At 41.4% G+C, this 14380-nt stretch overlaps 1 protein-coding gene across 2 annotated transcripts in view; it reads right to left on the reverse strand.

Annotated features, from left to right (window-relative positions):
- The window catches only part of LOC125751873 (carbohydrate sulfotransferase 8-like), a 151421-nt gene extending 149079 nt beyond the window's left edge, over window positions 1-2342 (reverse strand). For both annotated transcript variants that reach the window (XM_049031269.1, XM_049031268.1), the window contains exon 1: window positions 1614-2342. In XM_049031269.1, the coding sequence (XP_048887226.1) occupies window positions 1614-1621 (8 nt within the window). In that variant the 5' untranslated portion in view covers window positions 1622-2342. The remainder of the gene's footprint in view (window positions 1-1613) is intronic.
- Window positions 2343-14380: the final 12038 nt, after the last annotated feature.

A 14380-nucleotide genomic window follows, 5' to 3' on the forward strand; every position in this document is an offset into this window, starting at 1 on the left:
AATATTGGCTTTTTTAACAGTGGATTAACTTCAACTGTAATTCAACTGAGAAACAAACGAAATGGACTGGGAATGGGTTCTCTGTCTTTAACACACAAGACAAAAGCAGCATTGCGAAACAGAATGCAGCACAATAATTGTTTTATCTCAATTGTTTTGTTTTGATAATTGTTGGAAGCTAAAACCATAATTGAATTCAAAATTCGATTATCTGCCCAAGTGCTGCTACAGATGCTTCTCTGAAGACAACAGTGACTTTGAAAGAACCACAGAGAAGCGAACTTTTCCAGTATTCTGGCTACTGCAGAATAGCAGTTACCCAGAGTGGTAGATTGACAAGAAGGGCGTGTCATTAACCTACATAAGTGCTGTGGGACTGAAGGAGACAAAGCATTCTGGAGTCCAGCACAACATCCAGCCTGCACCGAATGAGTCAGGCAGGGTTTGTGGCTGCATCTCCTACATAGAGACTCCAGAACATTGTCTGTATTTTTGTTAGAAATTCACCTTTCGGTAGGATGACATCCAAACTCAAAGACAGTGATAATATGCCTTAACAGATGGGTAATGGACGTCCTTGAGAAGTCTGGTGAAAGACTTCCCAAGAATATGCATTATGTTCACTCAGACTAGGTGAATCGCTCATTTATTCTTTTTTCCTGCTCCCATTTTTTTTGTTTTCATATACAATAGATACCGGTTTTAACATTGAATATACACACATGCTGTACAATAGTTTTCCTGAATGTCTTGTAGTAGTTTTTGCCCAATGGTCTATGCCTTTACATGTACTGTAATTAAATGATTCAAAACGATATTCATTGCTTCTACGGTAAATGTAATAAAAAAAAAAAAACTATAGTATACCAAATTTCTGAGGAACGATCGAACAACACTGTGCGAAATTTCAGTGTTAGTGTATTCCCTTCCCATCTACATGACAAGGACAGGAAACATACACGAAGTTGCCCTTAAAACCGTATTTTAAAACTACCCCGTGTTGGTTGAACAACTCATTTTAGTTCAGGGCAACTTAGCGATATAGACCGAACACCGACATTACAGCAGTTAGTAGGTGTGGCAATATATATTGCAATTTTCTGATCCGGCAAAAGACCTCATGAGATACAGTATTTCCCACTTATATGAAACGATTTAATTTAATTGTACAGTTCGATGATGTCGAGATACATGCCATTACTACATGCAGTTTTTCGGTCATCCTATTACTGCAATCCCATTTGAAGATAAAAGTCTACTGTGCATTACATATAGAAAAGTTGAATCCGTCACAACCAGAATATCCAATTACATATAAAAACGAAAACAAAACACAATAACTAAGTTGCAACACACCGACCCTCTAGCGTTGACAAATAGTAGTGAAAATTAACAACGCTATCCACCTGTTACAACAGATATGCCAATTACTAGACAAGTGAAAGGTCTGGTTGAACACTACAACTTTCAAAAATATCTTCAGAGTTTCTCAGTATCTAGGACGAAGGACATTAAACATAAAAATGACAGCGATAGTACAGATCGAGGTTGGAAGCGGCATTGTGGGAGACAGGGAATTCCCAGAACACGTCAAAAACAGGTAAATAACTTACCTTTGCATAGGTGCCAATTACCATAGAGCTGGGACTGACAACGTACGATTGTCTTTTTGCTTTCGCTGAGCCGACAACCTATTGCTCCAGTTGAGTTTACTGCTGCAAGAAGTGCGGTTGGTATCAGCGCCGCTGCGGGAAGAGTCGCGGCTTTCAGAAACTAACAATGATTGGATGGTAAAAATACCTCGCACGCATCTTTAAGCGTTTATCCTCGTGGAAATTTGTTCTATAGAGTGCGGGTGTTAGCGGCCGACAGTGAGACGGAGACGGCGGCCTGAAGACGCGACGGAAACTTTGACGATCCGCAAGTAGATAACGCCGTGACGCTTGGGCGTTTTAGCGTTTGCTTCCTACATCCCATTAAGTCCTCGGGGGGGAATTGATGATGCTGATCGCCTCCAGGCAACCGGCGCAGTAGCAGTTTCAGTAGGTCTCGGAGAAGACTTGAAATACCGACTTACTGTAACAGACCACCGATTTTAAAAAAGACTTTCACATGCGAGAATACGATCATGTAAAAATAAACGCGTACTGCATGAGAGAAATGGCAGAGTAGGCAGTACCGATTGTCTGCATTGCTGTGTAAATGAGGCCAGTTAAAAAAGAGAGGCTGCCGGCACATGTCCTGGACCTGACTGGAAGCCCACACAGTGTCAGTGAATCAGCAAAGCATCTTCAGTTATATGTGCGTCTCCCGCAGCTCAGTAATGCGCGTCTTCGGACACAGTAAAGTGCGCCGGTAGGTGCTGGGGCGCGCGCAGGTGCGCCTCACTTTAAAATCACAAGGACTCCCTTGACTGTGTACGCGGTAATTACGGAGTGTTTTCTCGACGTCTTAAATAATGTTATTACTGGATCAAAAATAAAAGGGGAACATATTACAAGTGTATTTCAGTACAGTTTTTTAAAATAAAATACTACTACATGGACTATTCTCTATGTTTTAGTTGAGGCGATTATTAAAAATGATCACATTAGTAACCCTTACTTCTCGACCAATTAAGCTGGTACTTGAGAAACATTACATTACATTAATTTTCGATAGCAAATCAATTTTACGTCACGTTTCATTAATTTGTGCTTCATTTAAAATGTCTGAAGAGGATTGAAATGTTATTCGGTATTCTTAATATTAACTATCAAGAGGAAAATACCTCTGATGTGAGATAAGTGAAACCGTTATCCTGAAATAAAAACGTATGATAGTGCTGCTGACCATGGGCATGGGAACGGACTGCGTATTGGCAGTTGAATTAATTGTGTATATAACATTTTTCCGCATTTACTGTGGTTAGGAATTCCTCTTAGTATCGTACCTTTCCTGTGTAGGTTCACGGACTTCTACGTACAGATTTGCATCTTCGATGCCTGTGCGGTTCGCACTGCATTTATTTAAGCTGTGGTGCGATAGCGTCGAGGCATGAGATTCTGACTCATATTCTGCACCTTCGCACTTTTTCCCAACACGATGACAATGTCTCTTACATCATGGACCCCATTTAGTACTGGCGCCAGGTTGATTCAGTAGGGATGAGGTCATATCCAGTGGGGTTCCGCTACACATTAAGAATTCCGGTAATGAGAATCGCACTTTATATTTTAATAAAGCTATAGGGACTTTTATTTCTCTCCACGTATCACAAGAACCATCATTCTCCTGCATTAATTACTTTGCATTAAAATCCAGAAGCATCTTTGGGGTATATTTGTCTGCTCTTCGGTTAATTTGGGATTATGAATGACGGCCCGGCTCAGGTGCCGCGGCACCAGGCTTTCGACCCGAGCATCTGCTGTAGCATTTGCGAAAACAAACTAAACAGCGTTTTAAAGCAGCCACATTTCTATGGCCGCCAGGACGTGGCATTTCACAATGGTTTTACGCCTGAGGGGGAAGAGTCGAACCACAATCATTTAACGCTGCGTGATTTCAGTATTTTTCTGCATGGCTGATTGCATTTAGTAGTGGATTTTAATCACATTTAGATTTTTAGTACATGATTAAATAATATGTTTGTTGATGTGGTCAAGTAAATAATTCAGCCGAGTAGCCTATTTTATGTGTGTGTGTGTGTGTGTGTTGCATATACATATTTATTTGCATATGCACACCACATCATATAAACAATATTAGATGCATCGCAGCATCAGTATAGCTGAAGGCAATGTCATCTTTGTTATGACTTCAGAGACGTTGCCTTGCTTTCTAAAAGACACTTGCACAGAATGAAAAGGGTAAATGTTCCTGAGGAAAAAAATAGCTCTTGTATAATTTATGTTTAGTTGTGCAAATTGACTTCAAAGTCTTACTCTTAAATATTTGCATGTTTTAGATGTTTTTTACATACTGACGTGTCCAAAAATCGAAGAAGGAATACAAGGAGCACTTAATATTTACACAAACAAAGATAAAAATTTTACATTTACGGGACTCAACACTTTTTATCAGTATTACATCCAACGTAAGAGATAACATCCCCCTTACTTGCGTAAAGCGCCCTCTACTGGACTGGGGAGGAAAGCCTCCTTCCCCGTTGACATATATTTTACTATTTCCAGCTTCATGTAATTATATAATTTACAGTTTATGTTTAAGTTTAAACATTTAAACTGGCTTTCTTGCGGTAATTTCAACAATAAAACTGTAATTAACATCTAGAGAACTACATAATGAACAAGCAGATAAAATGTGTGCAACAGGTGTTACACCACTAATTTTTGCAAAGAGATTCTGGTTCTACTCTTTTGATGAGATTGCAGCTGAGACAGCAGATTTTAACCTTGAGCTTTTTTCATGGCCCTGCTTTGAAGAGGAATGGAAATCCCGTTATGGTCTTCACATCCACTTCACATTCCATAAACAGCACAAAACAATATTTTTTGTTAAACAACAACAAGATGGTTAGGTGTACTTTTAAATATATCCAGATGGAAATGCCGCATTTTCCATAAAAGGTTCCACGAAAACAGGAAAAACTGTATCACCACACTATCTAAAACAATAAAATATTGTCCTGTGACCCTGACAAGGATAGGCAGTGAGAAGATGAATAGATTGATGGACGGACAATGTTATATAATAATATTTATCTTGTGAAATGAAAAGAATAATGTATGTAAATTTCCCACATGTAACATTGTATTTTGTTTATATATCCATCCATCCATCCATATTCCAAACCGCTTATTCTACTGGGTCGCGGGGGGTCCGGAGCCTATGTTTACAATATACACACACACACAAACACAGCCCTGTTTAAAGAATAAATGTACTCAACAGCCTTCCAGACTGATCTCCTTACAATGCAGAAATGCCCTTTCTCTTCACCAGATCATTTTTTCCCCGGAGGATGCTTGCTGTAGTGCACTTCTGATAAGAGGCTTGGTCTTTGATAATGTCATGTTCACGATAACCGAGTCAGCTCAACCCCATTTAATAACTACAGAGGCTTTCATCAGCAGCTGTCTGGTCCGGCAGAGTTGTCAGCAAAGAGATCCCAAGGTCTGGATCGTCATTAAGGTCAGTCAACGTATAGGTGCTGATTGGACGTTTCAGGCTAGCGTGTGAATGCAGAATAGTCTCTGGCCAGAACATGAACTGAATCACATGACATGGGGCCAAGCAGGGAGTGGGATCATTATTTTGTGGAATTAGTTTGGTTTCCAAGGGTAACAGGCATTGGGTGGGGGTAGGACTGGTAGCACCTAATTAGCTGCATTTTGTGTCAGGGATAGAAAACAAAATAAAACTGACAGTAAGGGGTCAGGAAAATTTCTACAGGGCTTGGGTCCAGGTTATTAGGGGCCAAACAAACATATTTATCCAAGCTAAGCTAAGATATTGCTGCATCATCATATTTTAGTTAAAAGTCAACAGTTATCATAAGTTATCATAATGCTGTCTTGACTAAAATACAGCAATCATGTAACCTGTCCAAACCAAACCCAACAGTGCTGCATGGGTACATTATTTGTAATATTTGCAAGGTTATCCCCGCAACCCAGAATAGAATGAGTGGTTACTGAACATGGATGGATGGATTTGCAAGGTTTAACTATGGTGCTGTGTTTGTGCGAAACACGGCACTTTTCCCGTGGCATTTAGGAACCAGGCTGTACCCGACCCTAACCACGAAGAGAGACTAGTTAAAGCACGGTTTGATCTTCCACTGCAGAAGGATCGGCTTGATGTACTCCATGCTAATTTCTGTTAGCATGTTATGTTAGCGTCAAATGGTAGTGGAATTGTGGTGTTTTGTGTGTGAATAAAATATAGTTTTTTTTTCTCAGAATGTGTGGTCGTGTTGTGTGAGAAAATGTTTCGTATGAGCCATAAGTAGTAATGCCTTTAGAAAAAAAGGTTATCCTAACAAACACTACTAGTCACACTTCAGCCGTTTTGGGTAGGTTTGGCACCTAGCTGCATCATTTGCTCTTTCCACAATAAAACCTGTTAGTTTCCATCAAATGACGTTAAATTGGGTACACGTGTAGAAAGCAAGTTTGAGAACCACAAGTCAGAAGAAGAGTAGTGAATAGACAAAGCTACCAAATCAGACTAAATGCAAACTTAATTTTAAGGCTTACACAATTTTCCAGGAATCAAAAAAATATATTGTCTTGGCTGCGATGTGTTTTGGCCCCCCATCTTGGGTTATTCCCTGATTTGCGGCTGTAGCATCCGGAATAGGCTCCGGGCCTCCACAACCCTGCATAGGTCAAGCGGTTTCAGAAACTGGATGGATGGGTGGATGGATAGATGGATGGATGGATGGATGGATGGATGGATGGATGGGTATTGTCTTGGTACTTGGATCAGGATACATTTAATAGGGGAAAAAAAGAAATAAAGAAATGCTAATAAAATTGATTTAAAATTTACCAAAAAGCTTAGTGGTAAATCAAAACCTTGAAAAGTCTTTCAAATCCCTTCCTTCATAATTCAAAGCAGTAGCAGTTGCACATTTAATGTTTAACAGGACTGGAATAACACAAGAACAAATGCATTGAAACAAACATTCTATAACATTCATGAGCATTTTATAAAGCCGCCTAGAACATTTACTGTACCTCCTTCCTTACTCTGCTGTGTTCTCCATCTTGGTGTGGGATGCTGCCTTATTAGAATAATTGATACAAACTCTGGCCTGTCACTAAAAATAAAGTTACACAAAAATGCATGGACGATGCAATTCTGACCATTCAATTCAGAACCAAAAGTGCTCGGAAAACTGACCACAATAAGAAGATTAATGTGTACGCAAATGAGAGTCAAAAGAATGTGAAAATCAAACTGAACACTGAGGAGAATATCTGTCTGGCTGTGATGTATTAAGCCAGGCTGTTTTCAGTTAGGTGTTATTTAGAATAAACTTGTTGGTCTTCTTGGATCAATTAGTCTTTCGATGTCACTGAGCCACTCCTGACTGAGACAGATCCCACCTTTGCCGCTATAGCTCTTCAGATGGGTCCTTCCGTCCCTTGGGATCACTGAATCATGTTCAGGGATTTTACTGACTCAGCAATGGCATAACTCTAGCTCCTGTCTAATCATGGACCATCTGTCAGGCATGACAAATGCGGAAGACCTGACCCCTAATGAATTACGTTTGTCGGGGGCAAATCAACATTTTCTATCTGGGCCATCTGACATCCCCATAGATTATTACAGCTGACCTCACCAAAGGTAAGACCATTTTTAGCTTCCTTACAAATGTGGGGCAGAGCTTTCAGCCCAGTTAAGTTTGTACTTTGAACTGGGAGAAATGGGTCTCATACCTGAAGGTTACGGACGTTCAGAGGCTGGACGTGGGACCCAGGGACCGCTCACTAGCTAAGTGCTACACAATACAGAGTGAGACTCTTGCAAACCAGGCTAATTGTTGTGTTCTTTGGCCTCAAACATCTCACAGTGAAATGAATCGACCGTTTAATGAGTTCTGCCAGCCAGCAAGCTATGCTGTAAGCAAACGGTTGGCCTGGGGGAGTTTTCACCGGGAGTGTATCCTGCCAACAGGAGAAGCTTACGAAGAAAGAGGTCTAAAGGCTGCCCTCGATGCACTCCACAGCCAGTGCACGCTGATCTGGATACAGCCTGCTGGATCGGCCCAGAATCCCTGATCTATAAAGCCCAGAGGCAATCTGTACCTGGGCTTCGAGAGTCCACAGTTTGGGCAGAATGTATTAGGCAAAAACCCCAGACTCCATCTAGAAAAGCATCCCGAAGCGGAGGGCTGCTCTTTCAGGCGGGGATCAAAGTCGCCACAACCAGACAGCGGAGCACCTCATCACTTATAATCTCTAAATCAGCAGCTTGTTTTTTCAGGTAGGAGAAAGGCTGTTTTGGCAAGTAGTGAGCATATACTTACTTTATATGTGAATGGGCACATACTCACTGAAAAGAGCAATCAAACCCAAACCTCTGTGCTTGATTCTTACCTAAATTCAGGATGCGTTTTAGAGGCTGCTGAGACATAAAAAGCAGTTCTTAAATATATTCAGCAATGTTGGATGAGATGTGTGGGCCACAGTTTTGGCATTCCCGCTTTTAAAGGGACTGCCTGTCTGGGTGCATTGCTGATGCCTGCAGTAAACAGAGATACCTCAATGCAGAACTTCCCTTAGAACTGTGCATTCTTCTCATGTCTGAAGTCGGTTAAAGCACTTAAAGAGAAACTCACCAAAATAATAGCAGTAATGGTAAACAATCCCTTTCCTTTATTAAGTTTTTTTAGCATTTGGTGGTTTTGCTGCTGGGGTGTCATGGTTCGCAGTAGTTAGCACTGCTGCCTCACATCTCTGGGACCAGGATTCGAGTCTCCCCCGGGGTTCCATGTGTGGAGTTTGTATGTTCTCCCCGTGTTGTGGTGGGATTTCCTCTGGATTCTCTTCACAGTCCAAAAACATGCAGATGTTAATTGGAGTTACCAAACTGTCCAAGGGTGTGTGAGTGTGTCCCCCCCCCCCCCCCCCCCCCATTACCCTGAATAGAACAAGACGATGGATGGATGGTTTGGTTACTTTCAGGGTGATGTCCAGGCCTTCAATGATTAAGATGTTGTTTTCTATCCAGAAATTTATTTTAATTAATGAATTAATGTGCAGGAATGCCAGACATTGTGGCCCAAAGGACCCAGAGCAGGTTTCGGTTATGATAACCTAAAACTCAAAGAAAGACTGTCCATGATCACAGTCATAGCTGTGGGTATTTATTAAAAACAATTCACTAGTAATAGAACAAAGAAGCTTGTTTTTCTTGGCACAAGTTCAAAGAGATTCCTTCATAAAGTCATAACCACATGAGCATTTTGCTAATACGTCATGCAACAAAAGGCGGCTTGTCTCTTTGTTTCACTGGACCTTGACTATTTAGAAACTGCTCACCTATAGAAGATGACTCTATTTCAGTTTTTATCAAAGGAACAACACAGTCTGTTTCTCCTGCAGAGGTACAGTGTGATGAATTGTGACTCCACTGGTCCTGAAGCCATATATTCAGCCACGACGTCAGCGGGATTTAGCCAGGTACAAATTACCAGGCCTCTGAATTTCAGAAGACAGGCTCGACGATGGATATTGATTCCGGGATATGTCTCCTGCAGAAATATCTTTTCAGTCCTTCAAAGATTTTTTCAATTTGCGGACCTCCATTCTGGCTTCATAGCCCTCCGTGATGTACAAATATAGGCTCTGGCTTCACCTGTGGTTATATCATTTTCAGTCAATGTCCTACACCGCAGATTGTCCACTTTCAGACACATTACATAGCAGTCACTGCTGGCAAGGAAATACAAATGTAAGCTAGCTGCACTTTGAAATTTGCCGGAACAATTTGTCTGCAATCTCAAGTACACAAAACTAGAACACAGGGACCAGTTAAGGGAGCCTGGCGTTCCAGTGAAGGGACAGAGCATTTCACTGCATGGTCCCCATGAAACGTAATGAAGATTGCTGCTAATGCTACTGCCGGTGCACAATTTCCAATGAAGGAAGGAATTAAAATGGATGGGTGAGATCACTGGCCTTTTCTGCACACTGCAGTTTGTTTCACTGCTTCTGCACTGTTGCCTCAGTTGCTGCGGTGGCAGTGGCTCGTTTTTCCCATTCTAGAAAGATCTGTTTGGCTAAGCATATATAAGAAGATGGATCTTTTGGGCTGAACGTCAGGTAGCAGGATTATCGGTGACACCTCAGTCATGATTTCTCACATCTTCTCCGGCAGTTCCTTCATCTTCTGGATTTTTCTGCCTTTCCCTGGATACTCTCCTAGTTGAGTTATATCTGGCTCTGTACAGGACCATGCTGCCTTTTCTTAACCTCCTACTCAGGAACGCTTCATGGGAGGTATATGGGAGCAGAGCACCACCAGGACACCCCTCTTTGGCCCCCTACGTACCTCACACTTTCATTTCAAAATAATTAGAAATAAGAGTGAAAAATAATTTAATTGGCCAGGGGAGGGATGGGGAGGGGTTTTATTGTGTGTGCAGTTGACATTTACTTCGTTTATATAAACCTGTATAAACTAATGAAATGAAAATAATATATGTTTGGTTTTCACATAATTTTTGTATCTAGTACTCAATGACCAAGATTTATCGATGTAAAAAACATAATTATTAAATAGCAGAATTTCTTATAATAATGGATGACGAAACATGGCACATTTCCAGGATGGTTTCCCTAAAGTATTTGTTTGAAATGGAGACTACAGGCAGTACGGGCGATCTGAGGCATGAAGGAGTACAGGAATAACAACATGAGAGATGTTTCCAAATACTTTTGGAAATGAAGCAGTTTTTATTTTTTTAAACTTTCCTTTTAATTTGGGCAGTACTCACTGTTCATTGGCCAGCACGGAGAAGCGAAGGCTGTTCACTTCAGTTACCCAGAATTCCCTGTCTTGCAGATCCCTTTCCTAAAGGCAGCTGGCTGAATTGACTTCTTCTCTCCCGTATTTCCGTTCATAGCCCAACTGTGTTCAGACAGCTTGCAGCTTGTGCATGGCCTCTAGTCAGCCGGGCTTCTTTCAAAAGAGCTATTAGCACATTAGCACAAGGGAATTTCTGCTCGCAGTCCTATCAGAACTGCGTCCACCCCAAAGAACGCTGATGTCTTTATTAAGTCCAATTCAGCAATGTTTCTGTGTTGGACTTCTGATGTATACAGTATTGTGCATAAATGCAAAGAAAATGTTTAAAGCTATTTATCTGGGTAGTAAGAATATATTTGTTTAGGAAAAAAAACAATTTATCTTTAGGACATAAATTAACAGTGACAATAAAAAGAAAAATAGATGGATGGATGGATGGATGGATGAGATCACTTCTCACACAACGTGTAGGACAGGTCTAAGCATGCTGGTTAATAATCATCTGGTAGCATCTCGCTTATTATATAATGACTTTTGTTGGAAGAGTCACCTGAATATTAATCACTTAATTTATTTAATGTAATCTTATTAAAAAGAAGCAGGGTGCTTTGATTCTACACTGTTTAACATAATTATATTTTGGGTAATTGACATCACAGGAAACGCACTGCATTGGCACCCGAGATGGGATGCCAGCCCACTTACAGCACATAGATACTGATGCAGTGTGTTTTTCTTTGGGATGCCAGCTTGCCTCACTGCACATCACTGCACTGCAGGAAGAAACCCATGTGACATACAAGGTCCAGACACACAGAGCCAGGAAGGGGAATCAAATGCACAAGCCATGCAGTGTGAGCTGATGTTGTTACCCACTAGGTCACTGTGCTACCCAAGAGTGCGTATATACACAGTCATGTCATTGAGGTCCGCTGTAAATCATCACCACCAATTTGGATTTGATTACTGCTTTAGTGCTTGTGGTGTACAACAATCATAGTCATGTGTCTGAATGTATGTGATCTATGCGTAAAATGAACTAACTAACATCCAGTCATACAAGAAAATCACACATTTACCCTTAAATTACTTAAATATGAACAGAAATCAAACACCACATGAATCTGGTGGTTCCCTGTTTTGTATTTATTCTCCTATGAATTGAGTGTATTTTTCCAGACGTGATTGTGCAAATGTATCCAGGTGTGCACAGACGGATTTTGGAAAGTGTAAAGACATCTCTGGCACACGAATGTATGCTTGTTTTCTGATATATCGTGAACAAAAGTGACAATAATCAATGAGAGTGACATGTAGCTGATGGTTTTGTTACCACGCTGTGTCTCAGTAACATAGGTCTCAGAGGAGAGTGTCGGTTTCAGCAGTAGGCGGGTGGTTCTTAGATTAGGAACTGAGTTATGACAGTTACGGCAGCCGGAGCTTTTGTGTGACAGTGCGCATTTCTGGCTCTCCATCGCAGTGAGTTACAGCTGTCTACCTAACCCAGGAGCGCCCAGCGAGTGCAGTGCCAGCCTGTCTTCAAAGGAAAACTTTCCAGTGAAACTTTTCAAAGCGTCTCTCCAAGAGACACAGCTCCAAGGGACCTGCTGCGGTGGGGACCCAGTGCTCGAGTCGACGTGTCAGCCACCCCCTGGGAATGGGAGCGGATGTTTCCGGATTGAATTGAGGAGGAGTCGGGAGGGCATGCTTCACGTCCCCAGCTCTAAGAGTGCGAGCAGAAATTAAGCCAGAGAGTCACGTTGCTGTCAGGATGACGGGGTAACTTACACCAGCTAAATATGACAACTCTGTGACAGATGATTGTGATCGGGCCACAGTGGATTCACGACTGGGGGGATGCCTGGACAAGATGGAATTAAGAATGACAAAAGCTCACCTAGACTATCCGGCAGAAAGAGGTTACAAAAAGCTAGGGGAGACCTGGCATGACTGTAAGATGAGATAGTTGTAACAAAGTCTATTTCTCAAATCAGGAGTGAGGTACAACCTATGTATTGTAAATTACTCTGCACATGCTCAGATTAGTCTTTATTTCCACTGTGAAGAAGCAGCACCCTGTAAGATACACATTCAGATTTGTAAGGGAAAAAGAAATTTGAGGTAAGAAAGTAATTTTTTTTACTTCATTTATTTGAGTGATAGTACTAAACCCCTCCCTAAAATCAACCTAACAATGACCCTGATGCAAACTATTACTCAGTTATTCAAACTGGTGCACAGATGTTGATTGTTCGCATGAGACCTACTGAGCATTCTTACCTGTGTCTTCCATCTAGCCTTGATCCACCCTGTCTGCCCTGATCTGCCCAAATCCGCCCTGTCTGCCCTGTCCGCCCTGATCTGCCCTGTCCGCCCTGATCTGCCCTGTCTGCCCTGATCTGCCCTGTCCACCCTGATCTGCCCTTTAAACCCGACAACTTGGTATCAGTTTGCTTTGACCTGGATTTTGGACCCAGACCTTCACCTGCCGATTCTGTTCCTGTTCTGGTCCTTTTTAAGGCGAGGTGACTCGCCATTCCGATTGGTTCATTGCATGCTACGCCGAAAACAGTCCCCTGAATAATTAAGAGAGTTAAAATAACCTTTTTGCCCCTTGGAAAAGTCTGTTTTTTAGAGCAATGGAGGGAACGAGGGGAAAGGAATGCAGGGCGTATCTAGGTGTGAACCATGAACGAGCTGATCTACAGTGCTTCGTAGATATACAAGTACAGTTATACAGTACACCCGCCATAATGGTGACAAATACATTATCCTGTTGTCTTTACAGAGAAACAACCAGGGGTTCAGTTTTTCAGCCACGGTTCAACTCTTAAATTCTCTTAATAACTAGTTTCTCCACCTTGATGGATCCTGGTTACAATTCTTACAGACTAACCTAGAGCTGCCTACCAGGAGGCACGAGGAAATCACTTATGTGCAACAACACTCATATCAATAAGTGTAGTTATTCATGCCAAAGTATAATCCCCTAAAAAGTTATTCTTTTTCACTCAATTTCCTTTCTTTCCTTAGAAAAATAAATGACCTCAGTGCCATTGTCGGCTTAGGCAAGAGCATATCCCATACTCCACAAATCGCGTTGATAATTTAAACTGTAATAATTCTCCTCTTATGACATTTCAGATTCAAAAGAATAGACCTATTCAGCCCCAGGACCAATTAAACACTTCAGAATTTTAAGAAACTTTCTACTGGAAATGCCAGGCGTTTTTCATTGTCTTTCTGCACAAACTAGCTACTTTCTTTCAACATGTCCCTGAAACCTTGATCCTGGACATTTATACTGAAACCGGTAATTAGAAAGTCTACTAGTACAGCTACTGGTACAGGACAGCTAGTATTTCTAGGCTAAACTGCAACACAAAATGAATATTCAGTTTCCAGATAATCAAGATATTATTGATGGGACCAAAGAAGAAAGAGTCACGAGTTTTTTAGGTTTTCATGTTTAGGTTCCATAAGCTGGACTGTGAACAGAGATGAAGAAGGAACAGCAGCGGTTATGTTCCCCCAGGGTGCCACAGGCAGGGGCTTCCCATCCACTGTTTGAGTGCCAGTACCTGTGTGAACTTTGACCTTTGCACCATTGAGAGCATCCCCACCAATGGGATCAGAGTGTGGTGACACATCTTCTTGAGAGACAAAGGGGCTGCAATGAATGGTTCTGAACTTTGTGTTTTCACCCTTTTGGTAAGAATTCCATTGTACCAGTACATGTACAGGTTACATATCAGATTCAACTCTTATGTAGGCTTAGACTCATTTTCAAAAACACTCAGCCTTGCTATAAAGCTGCTCCAAGTAGAAGCAGAATGAAGAAAACTGGTTATGGTGGCGAGAGGAGAATTTTAATTTAAAAATGCATTTGCTAGTG

This window comes from Brienomyrus brachyistius, chromosome 11 (assembly GCF_023856365.1).
Source record: "Brienomyrus brachyistius isolate T26 chromosome 11, BBRACH_0.4, whole genome shotgun sequence".
Lineage (NCBI taxonomy): Eukaryota > Metazoa > Chordata > Actinopteri > Osteoglossiformes > Mormyridae > Brienomyrus > Brienomyrus brachyistius.